Here is a 24,228-nt window from a genome sequence, read left to right as displayed (position 1 = left end):
TGGAAATTGCCCCCCGGGGACAAATATGTAAGGGGTAATATGGTCAGCTCGCTGCACATTATCCTGCTAATTACACGGCTACTTACTAACAAATAAGTCAATAATTTAACACAACAAATTGATTTAAACATAGTTTTATTGATTTAAAAATGACTGTATTGTTCTACTGCATGGCAACAGCTGAATTGCAGCGTGGATGTGATTGTGAGTGTGGAACTGAAAGAGAGCAGGAGTATTGGTCTCTAAGTGTGTATTTTAAAGATGTGTGTGTATGTGTATGTGTATGTATGTATGTATGTATGTATGTATGTATGTATGTATGTATGTATGTATGTATGTGTGTGTGTGTGTGTGTGTGCGTGCGTGCGTGCGTGCGTGCGTGCGTGCGTGCGTGCGTGCGTGTGTCATTTAACAGATGACGTGTGTCTGACATTTAAATGTATATATTGTGCATATGATATCTATTAACATTATCGTCTCCTTAATCTTATTCCGATGAATCTGGTGAAAGGGTTTGCATTGAAGTTTTATGAGTCATTGGAAAAAAAGGTTAGACATATAAGTTGATCAAAAGTTGTATTATTATAACCAGTTCTAGTATTATGGTGTATTGCAGTTTGTCCAAATGGTGTTTCCACACTGCTAGCTAACTAGCTGTTGCTCTGCTGCTGTGAGCAGGAAACCAATGTAAAACACTGTACTGCCTGTCTATTTAATTACTTATTAACTAATAAAGGAAAACTACTTTACTGTAATAGTGTAAAACTATACATGATATGTTTAACCTCCCACACTAATACCTCTAAAGACCATGCCCAAGAGAGGTGGGATGCACCTCAGCCAAAGAACTACCATTTCAGGCTCAAAGGTCACTGTGAATTATTTATTCAATTATTAACATGACATATTGAGCGTGATATCCTGACTCAGGAGAACTTTAGTGTGCACCCATCCATACACAAGTGGAGAGAAGTGCCTTTAAATGTAAGATTTAAAACGCGCAAATCAAGATTGTCCGTGTGTTAAATTGGCGTGTGTATTTGCAATAACAGTTCTATTAGGATGAATGGGTTCATTTAAACTAGAATATGGCAGACTTGGTCTACAAACAATGGTTGCAATTCATGTTGAAGCTACAGTGGGTTACGCAGTATTTACATTTTTCTCTACCTATTTTTATAAAGTGAAGATTTTTTTACCTACTTTTGATACATGCTCTGATAGAATAACTGCATGCTGTTGAAAAAACCCAATAAACAAAGTAAAAAAAAAAAAAAAAACTACAGTGGGTAATTAAAGAAATCTACCAGAAGGTGTTTCATCCACTAACTATCAACTAGGCTTATATTTTTGGATACTATCATTGTCTAAAACTGGTATAATGTGCATTATGGTAGATAAGAGTACAACATCATCGGGCCTTGGGTGTTCCTTTGGGGACTATTTTCCATCTTAAACCATCTGCTTTATATGCCCATCAACAGAAAAGATGGTGCACTTGCTCTTGCAATCCAACCAATTACTGTCACTTCAAAACCCCTTTATAGAAAATGATTTTTTTCATTCCCAAGAGCAGTTACAGAACATTTCATGACATATCATTAGAAAGAGCTGTTGTGCTTTTGCTGCTTAACATCTCATGTCTACTGTTCGCGCATGTATTGTTTTTGTTTATACTCTTTGGCATACGGATACATTTTTAAAACTTGTTCTTGTACATGAACTTTGGACTCAGATCTCCCTAATGAAGCAGATGAAAACAAAAGCACTCATTGTCAGTGGAGGACACAAACTTCAGGTCAGTCAATGGTGTGTGTGATATGAATAGTGAATGAATTTCTGTCTCTGAAGCAGCGAGAGGGAGACACACACACACACAAACACACAAACACACACACAGGCTGAAAAACACTTACTTTCCCAAGAAGAGGGCGAGCTCCTCACCCTACTTGTTTCTTTATTCCTCTCAGTCTGCACAAGCACACAGACTGAGATGGATTGCTGCTGGGAGCCATGGCAACCAGTGGGGCTATTCACCGTCACTGTGGCTGAGGGACGGAGAAGAAGAGAGGGAGTTAATCAACAACACACACTTTCATTACTTGTACACATACATACACACACACAGCAATTACACACACACAAACGTTATCGTACGTCCTTGAATCTCAGTGCCAAACTCATAAAATGAGGTTATATTATATCCTTACTTTCTTTAGAGGCCATAAACGAAGTATTGAATACAAATTGTTTCTGTAATAATGTATCCTCATTCAATGGAATCAAATCTGAATAAATAATATCTATATATGGTGATTTACAATAATTTTGTCTGAATTTATCAAAAAGAAATGTGAAATTGAACTTTTGGTGTGTAATATCTTTAGGGAATAGGTTTTTTGTTTTGTTTTGAAATCACACTTTTACCTGAAAACTCGTTTTTTTAACTGAAGTTTTAAAATTAATTAAGAAAATACCAATTTAATATTTGTCCGAGCCTAAATTCGAACCTATTTGTTTCCCATGTGTGGTTCCCCTCTATAATTATGGAATAACAATCAGCATATTTGTGTTATGAAGGTTAGTCATTCATAAAAACAGCCACTAGCTCAGATCTAAGGACAGGGATCTACTTTTTCAAATACTGCCCAATGACAGCAAGATTAAACCCATCCTCCTTCTAATCACTTTACATTTCTCAGGACTTTAGTCAGTGGACTGTTTCCACTTCAAGCTGTGCAACTTAATTAAAAAAGCCTAATCTTTATTTAGGATTTGATGGTTTTCTGTTGATTGACAGCATCAAAGTGCGACCATTTATGGAGCACTTTTGTACAATTAGTTTACATTAGATTACAATTCTTAAATACAGATACATTTCAACGACTAAAATATGTCGGGAAGGCAGAGATGTTAAGTAACTAAGTACATTTACTCAAGTACTGTACTTAAGTACAATTTTGAGGCCCTTGTACTGAGTATTTCCATGTTATGCTAATTTGTACTTCTATTCTAAACTACAATTCAGAGGTAAATATTGGAATTTTACTCCACTTCATTGATGTAATACACACATTAATGTATAAAGAATTATACCCAAAACATATAATACATATGATTCTGAAATGCACAAATCTGCATAATGAATACTTTTACTTATATTTTGATGCTAAGACTTTTGCACTTTTACTTGAGTAACATTTTGAATGCATGACTTTTGCTTGTAACTGAGTACACTACACTACACTACACTCTGGTAATTCTACGTTTACTTAGTAAGAGTAGGCTACTTCTTCCACCTCTTAAACTTAAGATACATTTTAAAAACTTAAATAGGAGGAACAATGCTTTGCTTTACGCTGACATTGTTGTGATGTTGACATGTTAAAACACAGAGAAAGCTAACAGAGATGCTTCATTAGCTAATAAACCACTCTTACCAGTCGGCAACCTGAGGAAACACATTGTTTGTTTCAGACGTTATTTGTATAAATGATAGTTGTGCTACCTTTACTTTATAAGCGTTTAATATTCACAGAAAAACGATAAAAACGTTCAGACATGTCACTAAAGTTTGTATTTCTGAACAAACTGCGCCATCACCTGGTGCGTGTTGTCAAGCACGCCTAGACGTCATCACAGCGCGACAAGGAAGTGTAGTCGCTCGTGTCCTTCAGTGATAAACGTTACAAAAGTCTCTGCTTTAGGGACAGTTTTACTCTGTTTATTCGGCTTTAATGGAGAGACAGGAGCGGTGAATAGTGATAGTTTGAATCAAAATATGCGTTATTTGTAGTTATTATCAAAGCGACGATAGTGGCTCTACTGAGGCTGAACATTACAGCATAAACACACAGTAAGTAAGTAACGATAGTTTGTGTAAACATGAAGGATATGGGGTTAGACTGTAAAAACGTGTGATCAAGTAGCAGTGGTATTACAGTAAGGTACTATAGTGAGACATTTTAAATCATAGTTTTGTTTTTTTTATCACAGTTGGAGCTACATCAATTTCTGTTGCCGAGCCTTACGTTTTTTACATCTCTCCCAGGATCAAGCTGCGATGAGTGCTCCTAACTCTTCAGAGAGGAAGGCCTGCTGGGACTCCAGGGACCTGCTGTGGAAGTGTCTGGATGACAATGGGGACAAAGCTGAATCCTGCCTGAAGTTCCAGGGCGAGTTCGAGTCCAACTGTCCTGCTCAATGGGTAAAATATCCCCTCTTTATCCGTGTGATTACTGAGATCTCTGGTGTCAGAAAGGATGAACCATGGCAGTGTTTAAAAAATCTCAATATCAGTAATCTAGAAACAAATAAGAATACGCCTCATCCCTCCCCAATCAGGTGAAAGCTAAAGCTTCAGTTAAAATGGGGTCGTTACTCATCTTTTTATATTTTCCCTGACAGGTGAAATATTTCAGCAAGAGGAGAGATTATCTGAAATACAAAGTGAGGATGGAGACCGAAGGATTCAAGCCGGCTGAAGGCCCTAAGCAATCTTCCTAACCAAAACCTGCACTCTGACTGGCTTTCAGATCAGAGCCAGAGGTGCACACTGGGAGAGGAGTGTTCTTACTTTATTATGGACTTCACCACTATGATTATTTATTTGTACAGAGATTAAAGCTGCATCCAGGAACATGCATTTCACCAGCGACTTGTTTCAAAATGATTTGAGCTTCTCTTCACCTGATCAGCTGCTCTGAGATGTTTTAAAGGAAACGACAAGAGAGGGAAAGATGGTGAATCCACCTGGAAATTACATGTAATGTCACTGTGGTAAAACTTTACAATAATGCTGTTTGAAATTTGAAAAATTGCCTTTTATCAATAAATGCTGATCTTTACTGATTATTTCCTTTTAATCCTGATTTATCAACATATTTAAGTGTGACTGACTTGGGCTGTTGGATGTAAATAAATAAAATGGATTCAATGAAGGTTTATTGTTGTATCATCTTAACTCTAGTTTTTCTCTTGAGACATGAGACAGCTCATTTGGAAACAGGCACATACATTTAATATTACAAATCTGTATTTATTTACAAAGGAGTGTTGCTCTTACACCATCAAGTTGTATGAAACCTTCAGTAGGGCAGGACAAATTACAAAAGCATCTATAGCTTTTCACTCTACCCACACTGTCCTAAACGTATAATCTAGTGATATAAAAAATCACAAATTGCATGAAAATGTGTGTACAAAATATAAAGGCTGTTTGCACAGTTCATTGCATCTATGTCTTTGTGCAAGCCTTTTCCCCTCCAGACGACAGAATTGTGATTTGACATTTAATTGAACATTTGTTCAATCCCACCCTGTGCTACCTCTCTCCTCCTTAAAGGCTTTGGGTGCTGCATTCAGACATAATAAGTAACTTTGCTGCCTCCCAACTCTGAATTTCTTTTAGCTTCACATGCCAGGAGAAAAATCACACCTCCAGGGTAACCAAAAACAAAAATCATGATCATCCTGTAGCTTAACATGCTAATACCACACATTTTAAAATATATGTTTCTGTGTTAACTCCAGTAGCTTTTGATTATTGATCATACATCATATTTGCATAGCTAGTAGATCTTTCTAAGATTTTATGAATGTTATGATTTCAGATGTATTCAATATGACGAAAAAAAAAAACACATCTGACCAACAAGCAGAAGTCAAAAAAACGAATTAAGTAAGACAAAGTTAATTCAGGGTCAAAGGCACACGGGTCAATAAACAAAAAATAATGCGAGGAGTGTGTAAAACCACTTAAATGGCAAGATAAGGAAGGGTACAATGAAAATTAACTTGATATTAAGGTCTGCATAAAATAAACTCTTGTAGGTTCATTCAGCTATCTATACCTTAAAAACAGCTTACATTCTTAATATATTAATGTTATCTAATAAAATTGTATGTCTGAGAAATAGCACGGTAAAAAGCATGTGTTCCATGCTTTAAGGAGGAAGGTGTTGGTAACACAGGCAGTAATACGGAAGGTCACTATGGTGTGTTCACAGTATGATCAGCTTCAGTAACTTTGGACAAGACATCAGGCGGACATCAAGCTCCCAATTTGTTGGCAAAAGAACAAAAACACCTTTAAAAACACACCATATGAGAGACATCATAAGATACTAGGCACATCTGAAAGGCTGGACCAGCATGCATGTATACAGTACATTATCAGCCTTAGTAGAAGCCTCTTCTCATGCATTTATCTGGCTTCACATCGGACAGTAAAGACAACTTGATATATCAGAATTATACTTCAAATTCTCTCAGGAATCTTTCCATGATGATCTGGTTAAAGAATCATACATAAAGTAAAGCAGGAAGCATGCAGTAAAAAGAGGCTTACTTACAGTAGTATGGCCATATAGCTTATTTATATCTAAACATCAACTAATAAGGCATGATGTGGCCCTGAAAACAGTTTATAAATCGCTATTTTGAATCAAAACAACTTAATGATCACCATAAATACTGTATGTTTGTATTTTTGAGTAATATTTTCATTGATTTTGTGGAAAACAGAATCTCCATCAAACTTGGTTGACGATGGTAAAAAAATCCTGTGACTGGAAGTTAGAGCACAGAGGCCACCGTGACAAAGGCATTCTGTCCTTGTTATTCAAATATAATACTTATTATTGCATCAACAGGCATTGTTTATGCTCTCTTCTTCTTCATCATCTTCTTCTTCTTCAGGTAGAGTTATCCGTCTAATAAAGGGCTAAACTCTGAGCAAGACGGTCCTCTTTTCATCATTTTCTTTTTGTCTTTTATTTTTCAGAAACACTGCCCCATCTCTGTCTCTCTCTGTCTCTCAGTTATTCAGTGGTGGTTATAAGCCCCCAGTGACGTTCCTGGCAACTGCCCAGCCTGGAAACTCATTCAGGTTGAACAGGGGAACCCCCCACGTGCTGATGGCTAACATCACCACCACCACGCCGATCAGATTCACCCCAAAGCCTGCTTTCACCTGGAGGACACAAAGAGGAGAAAACAAGTTAGGTTAGGTCCGCTGTAAGCCTTTGTCTTCCTGAAAACCAGCAGGAGTTAGGACATCTCATCCTCGTGATTAAATTAAAGAACTTTGACACATTGTACTCTTAGCCTTTTGATGATACAGGTGCAGAAAGAGCATGTGACTGAGAGTGTGTGTTTATCTGTGTGTGTGTGTGTGTGTGTGTGTGTGTGTGTGTGTGTGTGTGTGTGTGTGTGTGTGTGTGTGTGTGTGTGTGTACGTGTGTGTGTGTGTGTGTGTGCGTGTGCGTGCTTACCATGTCGCTGATCTTCACGTGGCCGTAACTAAAGACGATGGCGTTGGGGGGGTTCCCGACTGGAAGCATGACCCCGAATGACACGCACATGGTGGAGGGGATCAGTGTGTGCAGGGGGTTGATGCGCAGAGTCTCTGACTGCAGGGAGGGAGGGAGAGAGGGAGGCTTAGATACATCGTACAGACAAGATGCAGAGTGTGGGTTTATAAAGCTTCCTGCTAACACATGCACACGACATTAGCTTTACCTCTGAGCAATATGGAGGGGTCATTCATAAGTAGGAAGCAAATGTCTAATTAGTTGCTTATGAGGATATGTGTGATAGAAAGAATAATTTCTTCAACACAGCAAAAAAAACCTAGAGATAATTTGTGGCTTTTAAAGCTAGAGTGGACATTTTTTGAATTACTATCATGCTTTCAAATATCTGTCAATAAGATGCAGCAGCCGGTTATCTAAGCTTAGAATAAACATGGGCAAACTTCTAGCCTGGCTATGTCTGAAGGTAAGAAAATCCACCTTCCAGCACCTCTTAAACCCCATCATTAAAATAAATCCAGTGAGCATGTTTCCTTAAAAGGTTCAAATGTATCAGAAAGCTGTGTTATTGTTCTTATCCGATGTGCCTAATCTTCATTGTATAAGTTAATCAAAAAGAGTGGTATTGAAGCAGAAATTAGCAACATGTTGCACGTTTCAAAATAAATATTCTTCAAAAATGTGAAATACTTGCACGTGAATTACTTTTTATCAAAAGTTTAGATTTTTTGAATTTCTGTCAATACTTCTGTTCCTCTCTGGTGTCTCTAAACATCCAGTTTACAGGCCCCTGTAGAGCCACAACAGAATAGTTGCGTGAAAAGGAGTTTCATACCAGCGCTGACAGGATGGGCAGGAAGACGGTAAGAGTCGCAGGGTTGGAGGCAAACTCTGTGACCGCTGACACCAGCAGGCAGGCCAGCAGGGTGACGGCCCACGGAGGAAGACCACTCATGGGCTCCAGCTGTCTGCCGATCCACACTGACAGGCCTGACACCTGCACACACACAGACAGATCAAATCAGATCAAGACTTCTCCTCTAGAAGCTTCCTAACCCTCATGAGATAACTTGCAGTACACCAACACATGTATAGTACCTTACAACCAGCAGCCAGCGCATAGCCGCCTCCCACCAGGATCACGATCTCCCACGGCATCAGTTTCTGGAAGTCCTTCCAGGTGATCATGGGAGCCATTGGGTCGGACTCTGCGTCTTTTTAAATCAGAGGAAATGTCAATTTATCTTTGTGTTTATAATGGTTTATGCTGACTTAATGAACATATATTTGACAAAGCAAAGCTAAGTTTCAAATTCAAAAGTTCTGACCTGTGTTCCTACAACTGGAGGAAGAGGAGGAGGAGAAAGGTCGCCTGGCAGGGATGAGGAAGAGCAGGAAGCCCAGAAGTACAGAGACTGTGGCGTCTGTCCTGTAGCCTTTCCTGAGAGGGAGAACACCACAGATATAAAAGATGCAAAAGAAGAGAGAAGAAAATGTGCATGTCTGCCTGTGTGAGAGTGTAAGTCTAATGTTTGTGTGGTGTTACGCAACATGATGGGCACTCACTTCTCAAATAGGGATGTCCAGCCGGGCACAAAACCTGGCTCTCTGGTGAACCACAGCAGGGTCATCAGGATGAAGAAAACACCGGTCACCACCTCTGGGTAGCTACGACACACATATAAACCACAACAGCATATGAGCAACAAATATATGAGTAATGTAGAGGTATGGCTCATAGAATAATCCGTAACGTCTTCGAATGTTAAAAAAACTTCCAATTGGCTCAAATAAATGCATGATTTTCCAAACTAATTAGGTCCTCTGAGACAAGTTTTTACTGTACGGAGTTGGTTAGTTTCAACTGAAAATCACCTAAAAGTGGCACACTTCCTTGGTTAAATAACAAAAAATCCCCACAATAATCAACTAAATTCCCTTAAATACAACATACCAATCTCAGCGACATCCAGTTAAGTCGGTAAAGCTCCAACAAATAAACCAGACACACATAGAAACACATGCACACACCTGATGGGTCCCAGTTTGGCATACTCCTCATGGATCCTCTTCTCTGACAGCATCTCTCTCCTGGTTTTGCGTTTCTTACTCCATGAGCACGTTTCCCTGAAGCTGAACACACACAAAACAACATCAGGCACATTCAGTGCGTGTGTTAAACATGCAACCACAGTGTAACTCAACCTCAACAGGATTATCAAGGGAGTCTGTAATGATGAGATGCATTAGTATGTATGTTCACACAGTACAGTACATCTTTAAAATACACACTCCCACACACTCACTTGCAGCCCAGGAAGAGGAAGTGCAGCCACAGCCAGGTGAGGACCAGCATGATGATGGCGATGGGGAAGCTGAAGATAAACCATGTGCCGAAATTGATCACCTTAGCATCTGGATACCGACTGAAGAGACAAAGAGAGAAGCAGACTTACATCGACTTCAATTTTCTAATTTTTCACACCGCTTGGATGGATTGCTGTATGACTTTAGGATTACATTTAAAATTGCACACACAGGCAGAACCCAAACCTGACCTTTGTCCAACAAGCTGAGACATGAAGGAGGCCATTCTGCTGGGCTTATTGCTGCGGCTGGAGGAAATCGCTCATTATAGAGGCTAAGCAGTGTGAGCCCTCCAGACACTCAGTTAACAGGGTCTGTCTCAGTCTGACCAGCACAGACGCCAAGAAACCAATCAAGCCGTAATCATGTCTCAAAGTGTGGATGATGTCTACTGGAGCTAATACCATACAAAAACAACTGTGTGACACCAGCACCCAACCCATGCTAAACCTGCTTTAAATTAATCTCGCGGTCAGAGGAAGGTGGATTAACGAGGTGTGCACGTACAAATACTTACGTTTACTTACATGTAATTTGTCATGTGTACCTACGTGTATCTATGTGTATGCACGTCAGAGTCCTGCACGGGTCTGATTTTCAAGACCCGCTCCCGCCCCGCACCCGCGACGTGCAATACCGAACCCGCCCCGCTACCCGCACATATTGCCAATTAGTTCCGCAACCCGACCCGACCCGCCGGCAAAATATCCGCAACCCGACCCGAACCCGCATATATATAAGCAGTGAAAACGTGCAATTATTAACACACGCAGTTGCATGTTTGGCTCAAAAAGCCTGGGAGGTTGGTTATTTTCTCCATCTAGGATGACACCAAAAGCCTCCCAGATGTTGGATTTCGCTCTTGAGGAAGAGTTATTGAAAATGCTGTATTCTCCGCTAGAGAGCTTCACCTCAGCCATTCAGAATGTGGCGCGCTCAGCAGCAGATAGATGCGCTGCAGAGGTTATGATTATGCTCGGTCCCGCGGGGGAGAGGTCTGAGGATTTAAACATTAAACTAAATTATTATTATTTAAATATATTTATTATGCAACACCCGCAACCCGAACCGCATCATCTTTGTTTTACCCAGAACCGAACCCGGAAAAAAGCGTTTGAAAAAATCCCACCCGCAAATCCCCTTTTTTGCGGGTCACCCGTCGGGTACCCGCGGATACCCGACCCGATGCAGGACTCTGACACACACACACACACAACCACACCTACACATTGTACAACAAACACAAACAGCTCCTAAAGCATGACTACATATCAGGCTACAGCCCTTGTATATTTTATTATGTGAAGCACTATATGGTTTCATGAAAAATATCTACTGTTTATTGGTAGATATCTCCTGAAGCCTACAAATAAAGTGTGAAATGTAGGCCTGTTACATATCTTATTGAGCGATATATATTATACACACTGTTCCCGACCACAGTTGCTTCGTGTCGAGACGTTTGACAAGGTCAACACTAAAATTCCTATAAAGTTCTTACTAGTTTACACGTAGTCTGAAAGACGGGAAATGGCAAACAAACAGACAACAAATGAGTGATAGTGTAAGGGGACCTACAAATTCCAATTACGAAAGTAACACTCCGGCTACAAATGTCACTCTTGTCGACGCCTCCAGTCTANCTTTCTCTTTCTCTTTCTCTTTCTCCTCTCCTCTCCTCTCCTCTCCTCTCCTCTCCTCTCCGTCCTGATCTCTGTATTTATATAGTTTTGTGTCTGAAAACAAAACTATATAAATACAGAGATCAGGACGGAGAGGAGAGGAGAGGAGAGGAGAGGAGAGGAGAGGAGAAAGAGAAAGAGAAAGAGAAAGATCCATAAAGCAATCATAATCTCTCCTCCTCTCACTTCCTTTTCCTTCTTTTTTCCCATCAAACATCTTATTCCACGAACCAGCTCCATGCCTTCAAATCACTGGGGTAATTAGAGATAATTTGCCCTCCTTGTGCGAAGTACTAGGGGCATTAAGGGTATTAGTGAAAGGCTCAGCTTTCACCACTCTGTTTGTGTCAACAGGGCAGCCTAATGAAGCATGCAGGGAGAGTCGGGGAACACTTGTCCTGCTGATTGTGCTTGATTCCTGGATTCTTCTTTGATAAATGATACCTAGTTAGAAAATGACTAAGAACACCCAAGGAGAAGATAATCCAGTGAAACTCTGGTGTTAGTATAAGAACAATTATATTTGTGTTATCTATGTAGTGTGATAATCATAATGTCTTCTTTAATTTTACTACCAATTATGTAACTTGCAATGGACGTTCACACAGGATGGAATTACATCTAATTTAGATTCTATGAAGCTACCTTAGACAAAGAATAGAGGATAGGAGGATAGGAAAACTGGAAAATGTTAATGGTGGTGAATTTGTTGGTGAATTTACATAAAATATTTAGTCTATACTGTATCACTCTTTATTTATGTTTAACTTGAGTTTTGAACTCTTGAGATAAATATACTTTTTTAGGCTGCTCAATGCTCCGCTTTGTTCTCCACCAAGTTGCTAATGCCATTTCTATAAAACTGTTGGATTGGAGGCCAAAAGTTCAACATCCAATGGATATGTATTGACAATTTTGATGAGACATATATTAGATTTTTTTCGAATTCTTCACAAAATATCGGAAAGCAATTTTGAATTATGGTTTATATTGATGTAATTTGATTTTAATATATTTTATATGCATAGTTTTTTTGTACCCATTGCCTCAAAAATATATACTATCTCAAGATACCCCTGGAGTAGAGTCAAGATTTGAATCGCGATTTGAATCTTGAATCAGTAAAGATAACTGAATATAAAAAGTACCAAACAGTGTTGGTTTGGATGAGACAGCCCTGCCTGCTGTGTTTTTCTCTCACTCAGAGAGGAATGCGCTGAACAATTCCCTGAGTGTGTCTTCACTTTTATCACTTCAAGATGTTTAATTACAACTGAAGGCAAAAAAATAGGCATTTGTAACAGTTTCAACAGGACTGGTGCTTATGTGTGTAGGCCCATATGGCAGGACAGAGGAAGGGAATATTTGCACAGGTCCATGATCCAGAGCGTGGCAAGGATGAGCTCCAACAGCCAAGCGCAGACTGTTAAATAAAAATTCAATACACACTTACAGCACGGGAAAATATCAACATTTACGCTTGTTTACAACGCACAGCGAGAACATCCACCCATAACACAGGCCGGCTACATTCCTCCGCCTGCCCACACACAGAGCGGCCGGCCAGGATACATAAGAATGCCATTCCTCGCCAGATTTCAGAAGATCTTTCATTTGAATTTTCCTTAACCAACATCTGACTCCAAATATCACCACAGGAGAAGGTTGGACACTCAAGTTGTAAAATGCTGATGTGAAACTGTTATTAAAGAAGACGGGTTGGGTTACGGGAAACACAGATGAGCACACAGAGATGAGTAACTTTATACTTTTTCCTTGCTCTTTTTTGTCTAAAACCAAACCCCATCTGAGGGAAAGGCCCTCCATTCATAAAGTGCAGCAGCAGCAGCAGCAGCAGCAGCAGCAGCAGCAGCAGCAGCAGCAGCAGCAGCAGTAGGTTGTTCCTGTCAGCTCCGCTCTGGGTAACGTGCCAGTAACCACAGAGGCCAGTACATAGCTGTCATTCCTCTGCTCACTGAAAGTACATTTAGCAACCAACACCTGTTTCCCCTGCTCAGTCTCCACTGCTCTGCCACAGCTCGGCCTGCATCATGGAGCAGGGATTCAACTCTTATGAAATATTCAATATCACTATTTCTGGAATGTCGCTTATCGACCATTTTTAGTTCACACTCTAGCCCACTCCAAGCCAGCAACAACAAATCCAACAACATTTCAACCATTTTAGGATGTTAAAGGTTTCCCTAGAAAGATTCTTAGTGGCCCTATAAAATATGTTAATGTATGTATATGGGGCTATAATGAAGAGGGAAATAGTAATATTGAATTACTTGCTACTTGTTGTGAATCAACAGCATTTCCATTCAAAGGCAGGGATACTGTCAGTGTGTAACTACAGAACAGATTGCAATTAACATATTTATGTCATTACAAAGCCCAAACAATCCCTTGAAAAAAGGTTGAGACACTTTCAACTCTATTTAAAATTCTTCCATAACACATAGTGTTTTATCTGACGTCATCTGCTGGCAAAAACTAATATTAACATTGTAAAAACAGAGTCACTTCCACTGGTATGGGGGGAATGTGCACTATTTACTGTAAGAGGTAGACTGACTTTCCAGCATCCACTTCCTTTGGCTTGCATCAGCTGATTACCGGTGTAATTTGGATAAAAGTACAGAAGCTTTTCATTTTCAGTGTCTTTCATTATTTGATCTGGTTTTCGGTGCATGACAGTGTTTGCTAACGCTTAAAAATCAAGTCAAGCCATTGTGCTGTAAAAAGGCAAACTAACATTATTATTGTCGTGAAAAGAGAGAGCGTTTTTAGTCATGGTGATAGAACTTAAAAACAATTTACAATAAACAGTGCAATTTCAATTAGAATGCGTAAAATGCCAAGAATTCCTCTGTAAATCCTTAGATGGTGGTTTTTCAGCGCTAAATGGTTTGAAAAGGAGCAGCGGGGAATCTCTGCCTCTGCCACCTGCCTGTCAATCATCCCGGCCTGTGTTATGTGACCCTACCTGTTCTTACTGTCCCATGCTTCCCATAATGACCATACCACACATACCAGAGCCACAGAGGGGCATTCCTGGACCATTGAGTCAGATCATTGTTGTTGTTTTTACTTTACAACTGTTACTAAGAGCAAGTTTCCATTGAGGATAAAAACAACTAAAGGACAGTTTCCTGAAGGAAATCTGGTGTCACAAGCTGTGCAGCATTGAAAATTGCAGATGGGACCTTTACAGATAATCGACAGTAAGGGTTTGTGTGTAAAGTAAACCACAGCTGGACTGATGTTGAGTTTAACACTAACATTTTGATTCAAATAGATTTTTTAGAGCCACTTGGACAAAAAGTTATTAATTTCAGTCAAACATGACAATGAAAAAATATCAACTTTAAATAAGGTGACTGGTGACTCGGTTTGTCTAATGATAATAATCAAGGATAACCACAAAGAGCCCCCAAAAAACAAACAAATAGATCACAAATCTCCATAGTGGATGATCGCGGACTATTAACACCAAGTCAAAAAAAAATTCATATTTTTTCTCCAATGCTATGCCCAAGTTTTAAAATGGTATCTAATGTAAGCATTTATGGATCATTCAGAATTACGGGAATCACATAAATCATATTTATATTTGTACTGTTTCTCTCTCTGTGTGTGTGTGTGTGTGTGTGTGTGTGTGTGTGTGTGTGTGTGTGTGTGTGTGTAATCATGTCAGGAAAGGGTGTAATCTCAGGGATAACATGGTGCTTATCCAGCTGATCCCCCAACTCCCGGGCTCTTGACAGGTTGACATCCATCAGTCTTCACATTAACTTTGCCTAATTGGCAGGTAATTCCCTGTCCCCTACTGTCCCTTACTGTCCCTCCTTTGTCCTTGTACTCAGCCCCTACTGTCTAGGTCTTTATCCCCCAATCTAACCAGGCACCCTGCAGACAGTCAACCCCCCAGCAGGGCTTCTTGTCCAGGCTCAGAGTCCTGGTAGGCCCTGTCACAGTAACATGGGGAAGTGAAGTTGGTACTTCCTCTGTGATGGTGACCCCCATGCTGGGAAGATCTCTACGTGGCTGACAGGAGGGCCGGCCCCAAATAATTTCAACTTGTCAGCATCTGATGCCCACCCACCCCTTTCCAAACACAGATTTCTCACACTACATTATCTAATATCTTTTACTTTGTAAGGACATTCACGCAAAATCCTTATTTTGTCTCGGCCTGACTTGAAGAGTAATCAATTATGTCAGTATGGTATACTAAATGTCGGCATTAAGATAAAAAACTTTAAAAAATATAGCAAGAACCAAAAACGGAGCACAAATGATGAAAAGCTATGTTTTTATTTCCTGCTGCCACATTACACAACACCCGATACATTCAAAGCTTATCCCGATTCCTTAATGCCATACTGTTAAATCTCAAACATAAAAGCTGCACATTTCAGCTGTACTGTAACTCTCGACATTGATTGACAGATGTTTGCAGAGTCACTATTTAAAGTCAGACATGGGACATACGGAAGTCCCTCCCTCCTGTCATGTCCGCCTTCCCATGAGTCCATTGTGGCTGAGGTGGAGGTGGCAGGAGCAGTCAGGAGCTTGTCGGAGCAACAGGAACACACTCTCCCTCTCTCTCTCACACACACAGACAGGAACAACCCTCATACACTCTCACTGTCAACCCCCCAGTGAGTGTGTCAGCTGTCATTAACTTCCCTGACTTCCAGTGAGCAGGGAGCTTCCCATCGCTCCCACCCCCTCACAGGTGACTCTCACTGGGGGCTCCATGCTGGGAATGCCAGCCTCTCTGCAGGAAGTCTCCATCCTATCAACACGTTTGTCTCTCTCTGTGTGTGTGTGTGTGTGTGTGTGTGTGTGTGTGTGTGTGTGTGTGTGTGTGTGTGTGTGTGTGTGTGTGTGTGTGTGTGTGTGTGTTTGTGTGTGTTTTTTTGTGTGTGCCTGTGTTTGAGATAGAGAGTGTGTGTGTGTGTGTGTGTGTGTGTGTGTGTGTGTGTGTGTGTGTGTGTGTGTGTGTGTGTGTGTGTGTGTGTGTGTGTGTGTGTGTGTGTGTGTGTGTGTGTGTGTGTGTGTGTGTGTGTGTGTGTGGTGGCAGGGAGTATGTGCAGAATGCGTGTGTGTGATATAAAGGCTCTCTCCTCACGCCACAATGGTGTCTTTGACAGGCGGGAGAAGGGAAGGCTTTGTTTGGTGACACCACACAGTGTTGTGAATGCCCGACATAGCTGCCATTCCTCTCTCTATGCCCTCCGCCAGGCTACTGGCTTATCAGGGATTCCTCTCCTTTCTATCTGCCCACGCACACCCCTCACTATGTGTGCGTCTGTATGTGTAAGTGAGGGAAAGAGTTTGTCAAGCAGAGTTGCTAACACCAAGGAAAATGCAAATGAGCTTTGGAGGAGAATAGACCCTCTGTTTGGATACATATTTCTGCCCAAGTGGACCACTTTGGCTGCCACATGTTTTAAACAATTTCAAGTAGCTGGCTAGAATTTGATTAGATGTTACAATGAAACACACTAAAACAAACTTAATTTCAAGGCAATCTTTAGGATTGTGAAGTTGAGGAAAATAATGACAATATTGCAATCCGATTTTCCTGAATCAGGCCACACAAGAACACAACATATAGTTAAAATATCAACACACAAAATGTAGTTGAGATAAATGTTTAATATTTTAAAATAGAGTCTGAAAGACTTGGGTATATTAGGCCGATATATTTGTTGTTAACTATATCGTCCACTAGTGTCAAACTTTTATCTGGTTAACCCCTTTATGAGTTGACTCAACGTAAAACCTTCTTTCTCCTGCATTTTATCAGTCACTTAACACAACAGACGTACATTTGTTTAGATAACTTTCCAATTTTAAATTAGTAACATATAAAAGCAAACCTGAAAAGTAAATCAATCCAGGACCAAACAAGTGCATCTTTTCATTTAAATTTAAACTGCCACGAAATGTATGCTTTTATTTTTTAAAGAGAAAGTAAAATGCAAGCAGCACTCACTGCAGATCACCAGTTCTCCATATTTTATATTTACAGAGACTGACCCCATGAGGGCAATTTACATAATCTGTAACACTGAAGCCAAAGAAAAAATGTCAACTTTGGACAACTAAGAAAAACAATGTTCAATTTATAATCAACTTTTCTTCAATTCTCACTTTCTACGATATCAATGTTCAATTTATTATCAACTTTTCTTCAATTCTCACTTTCTACGATATCTGTGGTCTAAGTATTGCAAATAACTATGGTTTAACTGTGGTTAGGATTAAGAAGCTACACTGCATGGTTAAGATTAATGAAAAAGTTAAATTGCCTAATCTGGTTACATTTGATTGGAATTGTGTCTCGAAATGTGCCTTGAGCCATGAACGATGGTTAGACAGACAACCTTCTATTCAGCATGCCAACCATTGCCAGAATGTTTTACTTCTGGGACATATCAACCTCCTTGGATGGTGGGTGGCCATGGCTGCTGCCGTATTTTGGCAAACTAAATAATTTAGTTAAAGACATGAATGCCAGTTCATGAAACCAGATTGTGAGCTGTGATTGGAGAAACATTGCTGATTATGCAAGCTAACTCCTCAGGCAGGATGTTTCAGAGTTCATGTGTTTTTCCCTCATCTTCCATCCTCTCATCCTCCACTCTCATCATTCTGTTTATCTCATAGTTACACTGTGAACAAGTATGTTGGGGAGAAGCTCATTCATCTCTCTGGTCTCAGAAATCAAACAGGTCCTTCCAACTAGCATTTGCCAAAAGGCCTGATACCCGACTTAAAGTAGGTATGGTGCCCACATGTGATCAACACATGGACACACACATTGTTTCACAGATGTTTCTCTGTGTGTTCAATGCCAGGGTGTTGTTATGTGTTTGATGTGTATGAGCTTTGATGGGCCTTACAGAGGCTTGGCAGCAACAACCCATCAGCACTTTAAGGCTGGAGTGCAGGACATTTACATATAAATAAATGCCCATTACGTTCGAGCCCTTTCTGATTAAGCCAATCATTTCCAGGGAAAGCTCCCTGCATTTCACAGTTCCGCACTCAAGCTTTTAGACCAATATGTGTTGGTTTGTCCAAAATTGTCCTTAAGATCCTTCATTATCATATATAATATTTAGCATGAATGATGGTGGTTTGATCTGATCCGACCCTTGTTTCTGTGTTTTTCCACATTGTGCAACCCATACTGTCCATTCAAATCCATGTTCAAAGACAAAAAAGGCACCTAAATGTAAACGGTACAAGTGCACCATGTGCAGATTTGTAGTTTCTATTTCTGATGGACAAACAACTGAAGAGCGGTGGGTTGGGTGTCAGCTTATCTCCATCTGGTGGTGAGACAGATTAGATTGAAGGGGAGGCTGTAAGAGAGGCTTGGTACACCCAAAACATGTGTTGGGGCTTAGCTGGAAACAGCTGCAGGGGACTCTGGGAATACTTCATCCCTTAACTTTCTTTGGAGTCAGAAGGTAATGGCTGGTGCAGAGTGTCAAGGTGAAGAATTTAGCCCTCTAAGAAGTTGTAATTCAAGCATCCTCAGACTAGAAAGGAAAATGACCAACAGGCCAGAGAGGTTGTGGACTCAGAAGTACTTAAACAAAAGCAGGAATTTGGACATTAAAAAGATTAGGAAACACAATTGGTTGGTCATTAGGAAATGGCAGTCAATGTCAAACATTATGCTTCATAGTCCTGAGGCAAAGAGAAGGATGGATGATTGTTGGAAGTCGGAGTCTATCTCCATGTGAGCAGTTGTCCAGACCAAAATAGTACAGCGTTAAAGAATGCAACATTGGTCTGGGTGTGTTGCTTGTAAGTATAGATGCAATACAATCCAAGAAGTCCAGAATGAGCCATGGACAAATTGAAGGCTTTTCAGACAACAAAACACTAAAGAGCAGCTTTATGACACAGGATTTGACAACCCTGAAAAGTAATTTCTGAAAAGTTTTGATGGAGGAGGATTGGACCCAAATATAAGAATCAGTGCAGTAGGGGAATGTCAGGAATTAACTGTGACCCAACTGTTGTAATGGAAAATAATGGCAGTGTCTGAGATGAAAGGAAATGTTAGAAACTTCCAGGCATGGAAAATGGGCAAATAAATGCATGTGTTGACATGAGAACAATGGCCATAATCTTTCTATCTTCTGTCTTAACAATTGAAAGGTAGCAGTCATTTGCCATTGACCTTATAAAGTCATGTACTAGGAAAGAGCAGTTCCTCTATTTATTAGTTTTCCGCAAGAGATCGCCGCCCTGTAAAAGCAACAATGGTCAACCTTGAAACCTTAGAAACAAGTTTAGTGGAGGCTGTATTGTTTGCTTCAGTTCTTGTGTTGGTCCAATCCCTGGTTTTAGAGATCACTGAAACATGCCAGCCGTTTTTTGTCACAATAACTTTGATTCCAATAATTATAATGCGTCTTTTTTTCGAAACAAGTAAGCCTATTGAAAAAAAAACAGTGTTTTCTGGACGGTAGATTTCTATTGGAGCTGTTTAAATTAAACGGATCAGGAGTCAAACTAGAAAGCTTTGAGATCGACAATATAAAATGTAATACGGTCCCAAATGGTTATTGGTGCATTTGTTACCGCTGCATAATCAAATCAAATGTCTTAACCTTTGTTTTTATATTCTTGACATAAAAATGTGACAGCAATATCTCTTATTTCTTCTGTGATTCTGAATTCACAAGTAAGGGTTTGAGGCCATAAAATGCCGATTCCAAAATTCCCAATCCCTGATTTTCACAAACACATTATTTTCATGAAGGCATTATTCCGCATTTCCTGTTTTTTTTTTATATTTCAAACGCACAAAAGAATAAAATCTCCTTACTCTAGAGCCCTTCTAAGTAGTTGCCAGTTTTTCTGCTGGGATGTGGGAGGTTTGAGTTATTCTTGCCACTTTCCTAACACTGTGCCTTTAGGGAACAATTAGGTTCCTTTTATGTTGTTGTAGCTTATTTCATCACACTCATCTGCTGGTCCTCCTTTTTCTTTACTGAAACCCACACACACACACACACACACACACACACACACACACACACACACACACACACACACACACACACACACACACACACACACACACACACACACAAGCAAAATGATAATATGAACACATATGGTCCATTAACTCTAGCAGTCTCGGAGGAGCCTCCTGCAGTTGAATGGCAACCATTCCATCAGACTCATCAGCACTGCTGTGGGAATAATAAAAAAAGAAAAGAATTTGCTTTTCTATTGGCCTCCTTTTCCACACACACACACACACACACACACACACACACACACACACACACACACACACACACACACACACACACACACACACACACGATTTCTGTGTAATCTGTATGTTCGGTATTTGCTTGCATCTGTTCTTTACATATGTTGTGCGTGTGCACCTGCGGCTGTGTGTGGGTTTGTCTTTGTACAGTATTTATTTTTTAGCCAAATGTTTAATGTATGTGCAATGCTGTATTTGCAGGTTTTGGGGTGTAACAGCAACACGGAATGCAGTGAAACAATTTTGTAAGCGTGGCCATCCATGTTTGTGCATGCATGTGCGAGTGTGTTGTTGTGTATCTGCAGAGTTGCTGCTCCCACGTCCCTGAGAATGAGGCCAATCAGATCGGACAGACAGTTTATTTCCAAACACTAGCGTCTGGCCTGCTGCCTCACACACATTCCAATACTTCCAGACAGACTTTCAGAAGCGGGAATTAAAAGGCATCTGAGTTGTTAAAACATGACATTCCCAAAAAAGGGCTGCTAGGCCTCGAGACTACCCAGAAACATCCCACATGACTCAACGCTGCAGGAATGACAGCACCGCCAGGGTCGCTGATGAAGGTCCTCTCATAGATATAGTCTCTCCATTACTGTCTCTATTTTTGTCCTTCATCATGCTCTTTCAAAATATTAGATCATCCTTAGCTGAAATGTCTGCTTTTGTTTTGAACTTGTATTTTTCATGGGGGAAGAGCAAATATTGCTATTTCGACTCCCAATTCAGGTCAGATCATAATCATTTGGAGCTGACATGTATATCATACACTGTTTTCTGCTTCTGATATAGGGATCTAATGCATTGTGGGTGATCAATCAGTGTCTATTCATCATGGAGTACTGGCGGACCTAGTTTTGTGAGACTTTCTTGTGAGATTCCATACAAATATGAATAAAAAGGTATATTTTATAGATGAAATATATCCTGAAGATGCTTTCTGACAATTTAAAGATGTTTAATGTCAGCCTATGTAAAATATTAGTGAACATTTGGGCCTTCAAAAACCTCAATGATATACACGCACACATTCTGAGGAATTTAGTGTGTATTGTGAGTGGGAGCTGAGGTCAAACATCCCTATCAGAGACTGTGTTAATGTATTCTACTCCTATAGAGGCTGACTGGAGCGGCTATCTGTTTAACAGTGACTCAATTCATCCGGCTAGCATAGGGGGCAACTAGCATAAAAAATGGGGGCTTTGACGAAACCAAAGTGACCGTTACAGAGTGTTAAAGGGGTTGATCAACTTCCTGTCATGTCCGGTGGTTCCTCGAGGGGTTGCGCATACATCCTTTCACAATTGGGGTCAACTAAAGTACCATGATAAGAAACAATCTACAGAAACAGGAAACTGGTTTTATTCATAAAAGCCTATTGTGTTATCATCAAAGTCTGTAGGTTGGCACATGTAGCCAGTAATCAATGTCCAATATAGCATGGCATTTGACATTAAAAAAGGATAGTTTCACTTTTGTTTCAAACTTTATGACTCTAATATTGTATTCGCAAACTAAGATAACATTCAATATCAAGCTCCATTAATAAGGCATAATAGCCTTCATCTGGAGTCACCAACCCTCTCCCAAATGACAAATAGAAGAACTGCACATAATATGTTGTACACTAATATTATATCTTACATAAATTACATCTAATATAACTATCATTTTGCCTAATATAAGAACATTTTTATTTCGATTTAAAAACCTCTCCTTAAATAGATGTGAAATGTATTTCAGACTTGCTGCATATTTTTCCAAGAGAGAAAAGTGGAGAAAAAAAGAGTATAATTGAACATTCAACCAAATGACAATGCAGACACTCGAGACTCCACAGTCTATTTAACACAATGTCTTGTTGTTTTGAAGCGATCATTTTAATTGGTAATGTGATGCTTCAGTTAACCTTTGGATTTAACTTCCTAGCAAATGAGCAAAAAGCAGAAATTGAATAATTTAATACTGGCAGGAACAAGAAAGAAACCTCTAATTTAATCATACTAACAGCTAGTGAAAACACTACCATATCTTCCATGAAGTGCCATGGCTGCATGGAAGAGAACAGAGTGTCCAATGCAAGACCTTTTCCCATAAGCACCTGTCCTTTTTACAAGGCCAACAAAAAATAAAATCTGGTGCTTGTTCGTACAAAAGCATGTAGCTTTTTTGAAGAGTATCGCCAGGAGAAAAACACAAGACAATAAAACACATTCTCAACACTCTGCCACTTATCTCATGTATTCTCACCTACTGTACAATTATCAGTAATTCACATTTATATTCCAGCTCCAGAATAATCAAGCTAATCTAAAAATCTGATTAAACTATGAATCAATTGAATAATTAAAATATTTTCATACGATACAATAAAAATAAGTGGGTTTCAAGGGGTTTCACAGGAAGAGGATTTACTTTACCGTCAGTTTCCCAACGGCCTTATACAGTATGTTAAGGGTAAACATTAAAATATTCATGTATCAATTAAATCTGTAGAAATTAACATAATAAATATAACCGGTCAAAGCTATTACGAGCTCTTAAACACCAGAAGTTATTAAGCTGATAAATCCTGCAGGGCTTTGGTGGTAATGTGCGGCTCTGATTAATACTAATCTCTAGTGCTGAACGGGTTAACTAGTTTCAGTACGTCCTCTGTGTTCTGCGACTAATGTTAGTACAAGAAAATTATAAACTACCTTAGGAACAACATAAACAATTAAACACGTTGCTTTAGTTTGTGTCACAGTGCACTGTGATATCATTAAGCCTCTTGTATGGACTAATTGTGTTTAACACTTCATGCTTTGATTACAATAATTATCTTTAATTGCTCTTTAAATGAACCCAATGATACCTCAATTAATAATAAGCATCAATGGAAAAGCCTCTGAAGTGGTAATGATGCCTCTATAACCAGTGCTTGAATTGGAATAAAAAAGGTGCCAGTACTCTAAATCAGCAACAAGTATTTGGCACAAAGTCATAGTATATCCTATAATGCTGGTGGGTTTGTCTCTTTACTGTATATTTTAGAAAGGCTCACTGTAATTAAACAAAATGACTCAGGGTGCATCTGAGATTAGAGGGGGTGCAGTGGTAAAGTGCTATTTTTATAAGTGGGGAGTGGACCTGACACCCTCTAGTCTAGGGGGGTCCGGGGGCATGCTCCCCCGGGAATTTTTTTTTTTAAATATTGAAGTTAGATGCATCAATCTGGTGCACTTTGAGAGCAAAATGAAGAGATATATGGATACCTCTCAACATCCATAATGAAACAACTGTAAACAGATTTACTTTTTCTTTATGGATATAAAAGAAAGTAAAGCTTGACTCCTACTGGCTGGTTAAATGACTCCTCGTCCCTGAGGCCACTAACAGTTTTTTGTGCCATTTTGCTGGATTTATTTGTCAATAGCGTTGCTGCACAAAGTGATAGCCCTCTAGTTTAAATTTACTACCCAAAAAGAAACATATGGAGATGGGTTACTATTTAAAAAAAATTGCAAATCTATTTGGGAACAGTGGGGCCGGGCCTCAAATC

General features: G+C 39.7%; 3 protein-coding genes across 4 annotated transcripts in view; 1 reads left to right on the top strand and 2 right to left on the bottom strand.

Annotated features, from left to right (window-relative positions):
* The window catches only part of stxbp1a (syntaxin binding protein 1a), a 682,465-nt gene that overhangs the window by 572,877 nt on the left and 85,360 nt on the right, over nucleotides 1-24,228 (bottom strand). The gene's annotated exons all lie outside the window — the stretch shown is intronic.
* On the top strand, nucleotides 3,644-4,849 carry coa6 (cytochrome c oxidase assembly factor 6). Of its 2 annotated transcripts, none has more exons than XM_010796092.1 (3): nucleotides 3,644-3,860; nucleotides 4,052-4,207; nucleotides 4,408-4,849. In XM_010796092.1, the coding sequence occupies exons 2-3, from the start codon at nucleotides 4,064-4,066 to the stop codon at nucleotides 4,504-4,506; spliced, it is 243 nt and encodes an 80-aa protein (XP_010794394.1). In that variant the 5' UTR covers nucleotides 3,644-3,860; nucleotides 4,052-4,063; the 3' UTR covers nucleotides 4,507-4,849. The 2 variants fall into 2 exon arrangements, with proteins under 2 accessions (XP_010794394.1, XP_010794393.1); XM_010796091.1 differs by having other exon boundaries at nucleotides 3,647-3,856.
* On the bottom strand, nucleotides 5,283-9,906 carry slc13a4 (solute carrier family 13 member 4). Its single transcript, XM_010796550.1, has 9 exons — nucleotides 9,872-9,906; nucleotides 9,620-9,739; nucleotides 9,345-9,446; nucleotides 8,880-8,981; nucleotides 8,642-8,754; nucleotides 8,412-8,521; nucleotides 8,149-8,310; nucleotides 7,275-7,412; nucleotides 5,283-6,973 (listed from the first exon to the last, which is right to left on the bottom strand). The coding sequence occupies exons 1-9, from the start codon at nucleotides 9,904-9,906 to the stop codon at nucleotides 6,836-6,838; spliced, it is 1,020 nt and encodes a 339-aa protein (XP_010794852.1). The 3' UTR covers nucleotides 5,283-6,835.

The sequence above is a fragment of the Notothenia coriiceps genome, unplaced genomic scaffold (genome assembly GCF_000735185.1).
Source record: "Notothenia coriiceps isolate Sejong01 unplaced genomic scaffold, NC01 NC01_scaffold00037250, whole genome shotgun sequence".
In the NCBI taxonomy this organism is placed as follows: domain Eukaryota; kingdom Metazoa; phylum Chordata; class Actinopteri; order Perciformes; family Nototheniidae; genus Notothenia; species Notothenia coriiceps.
The sequence above is the reverse complement of the archived record's forward strand: the minus strand, read 5'-3'. Positions and strand labels throughout refer to the sequence as shown.

Excerpts from the sequence above, each read along its gene's own strand:
- coa6 (XM_010796092.1), top strand. The coding sequence starts at position 4,064 with ATGAGTGCTCCTAACTCTTCAGAGAGGAAGGCCTGCTGGGACTCCAGG. Across the intron at positions 4,208-4,407 it reads CCAACTGTCCTGCTCAATGG|GTGAAATATTTCAGCAAGAG; the intron begins GTAAAATATCCC and ends TTTCCCTGACAG.
- slc13a4 (XM_010796550.1), bottom strand. The coding sequence starts at position 9,906 with ATGGCCTCCTTCATGTCTCAGCTTGTTGGACAAAG. Across the intron at positions 8,982-9,344 it reads GCCAAACTGGGACCCATCAG|CTACCCAGAGGTGGTGACCG; the intron begins GTGTGTGCATGT and ends TGTGTGTCGTAG. Across the intron at positions 7,413-8,148 it reads TGCCCATCCTGTCAGCGCTG|TCAGAGACTCTGCGCATCAA; the intron begins GTATGAAACTCC and ends CCCTCCCTGCAG.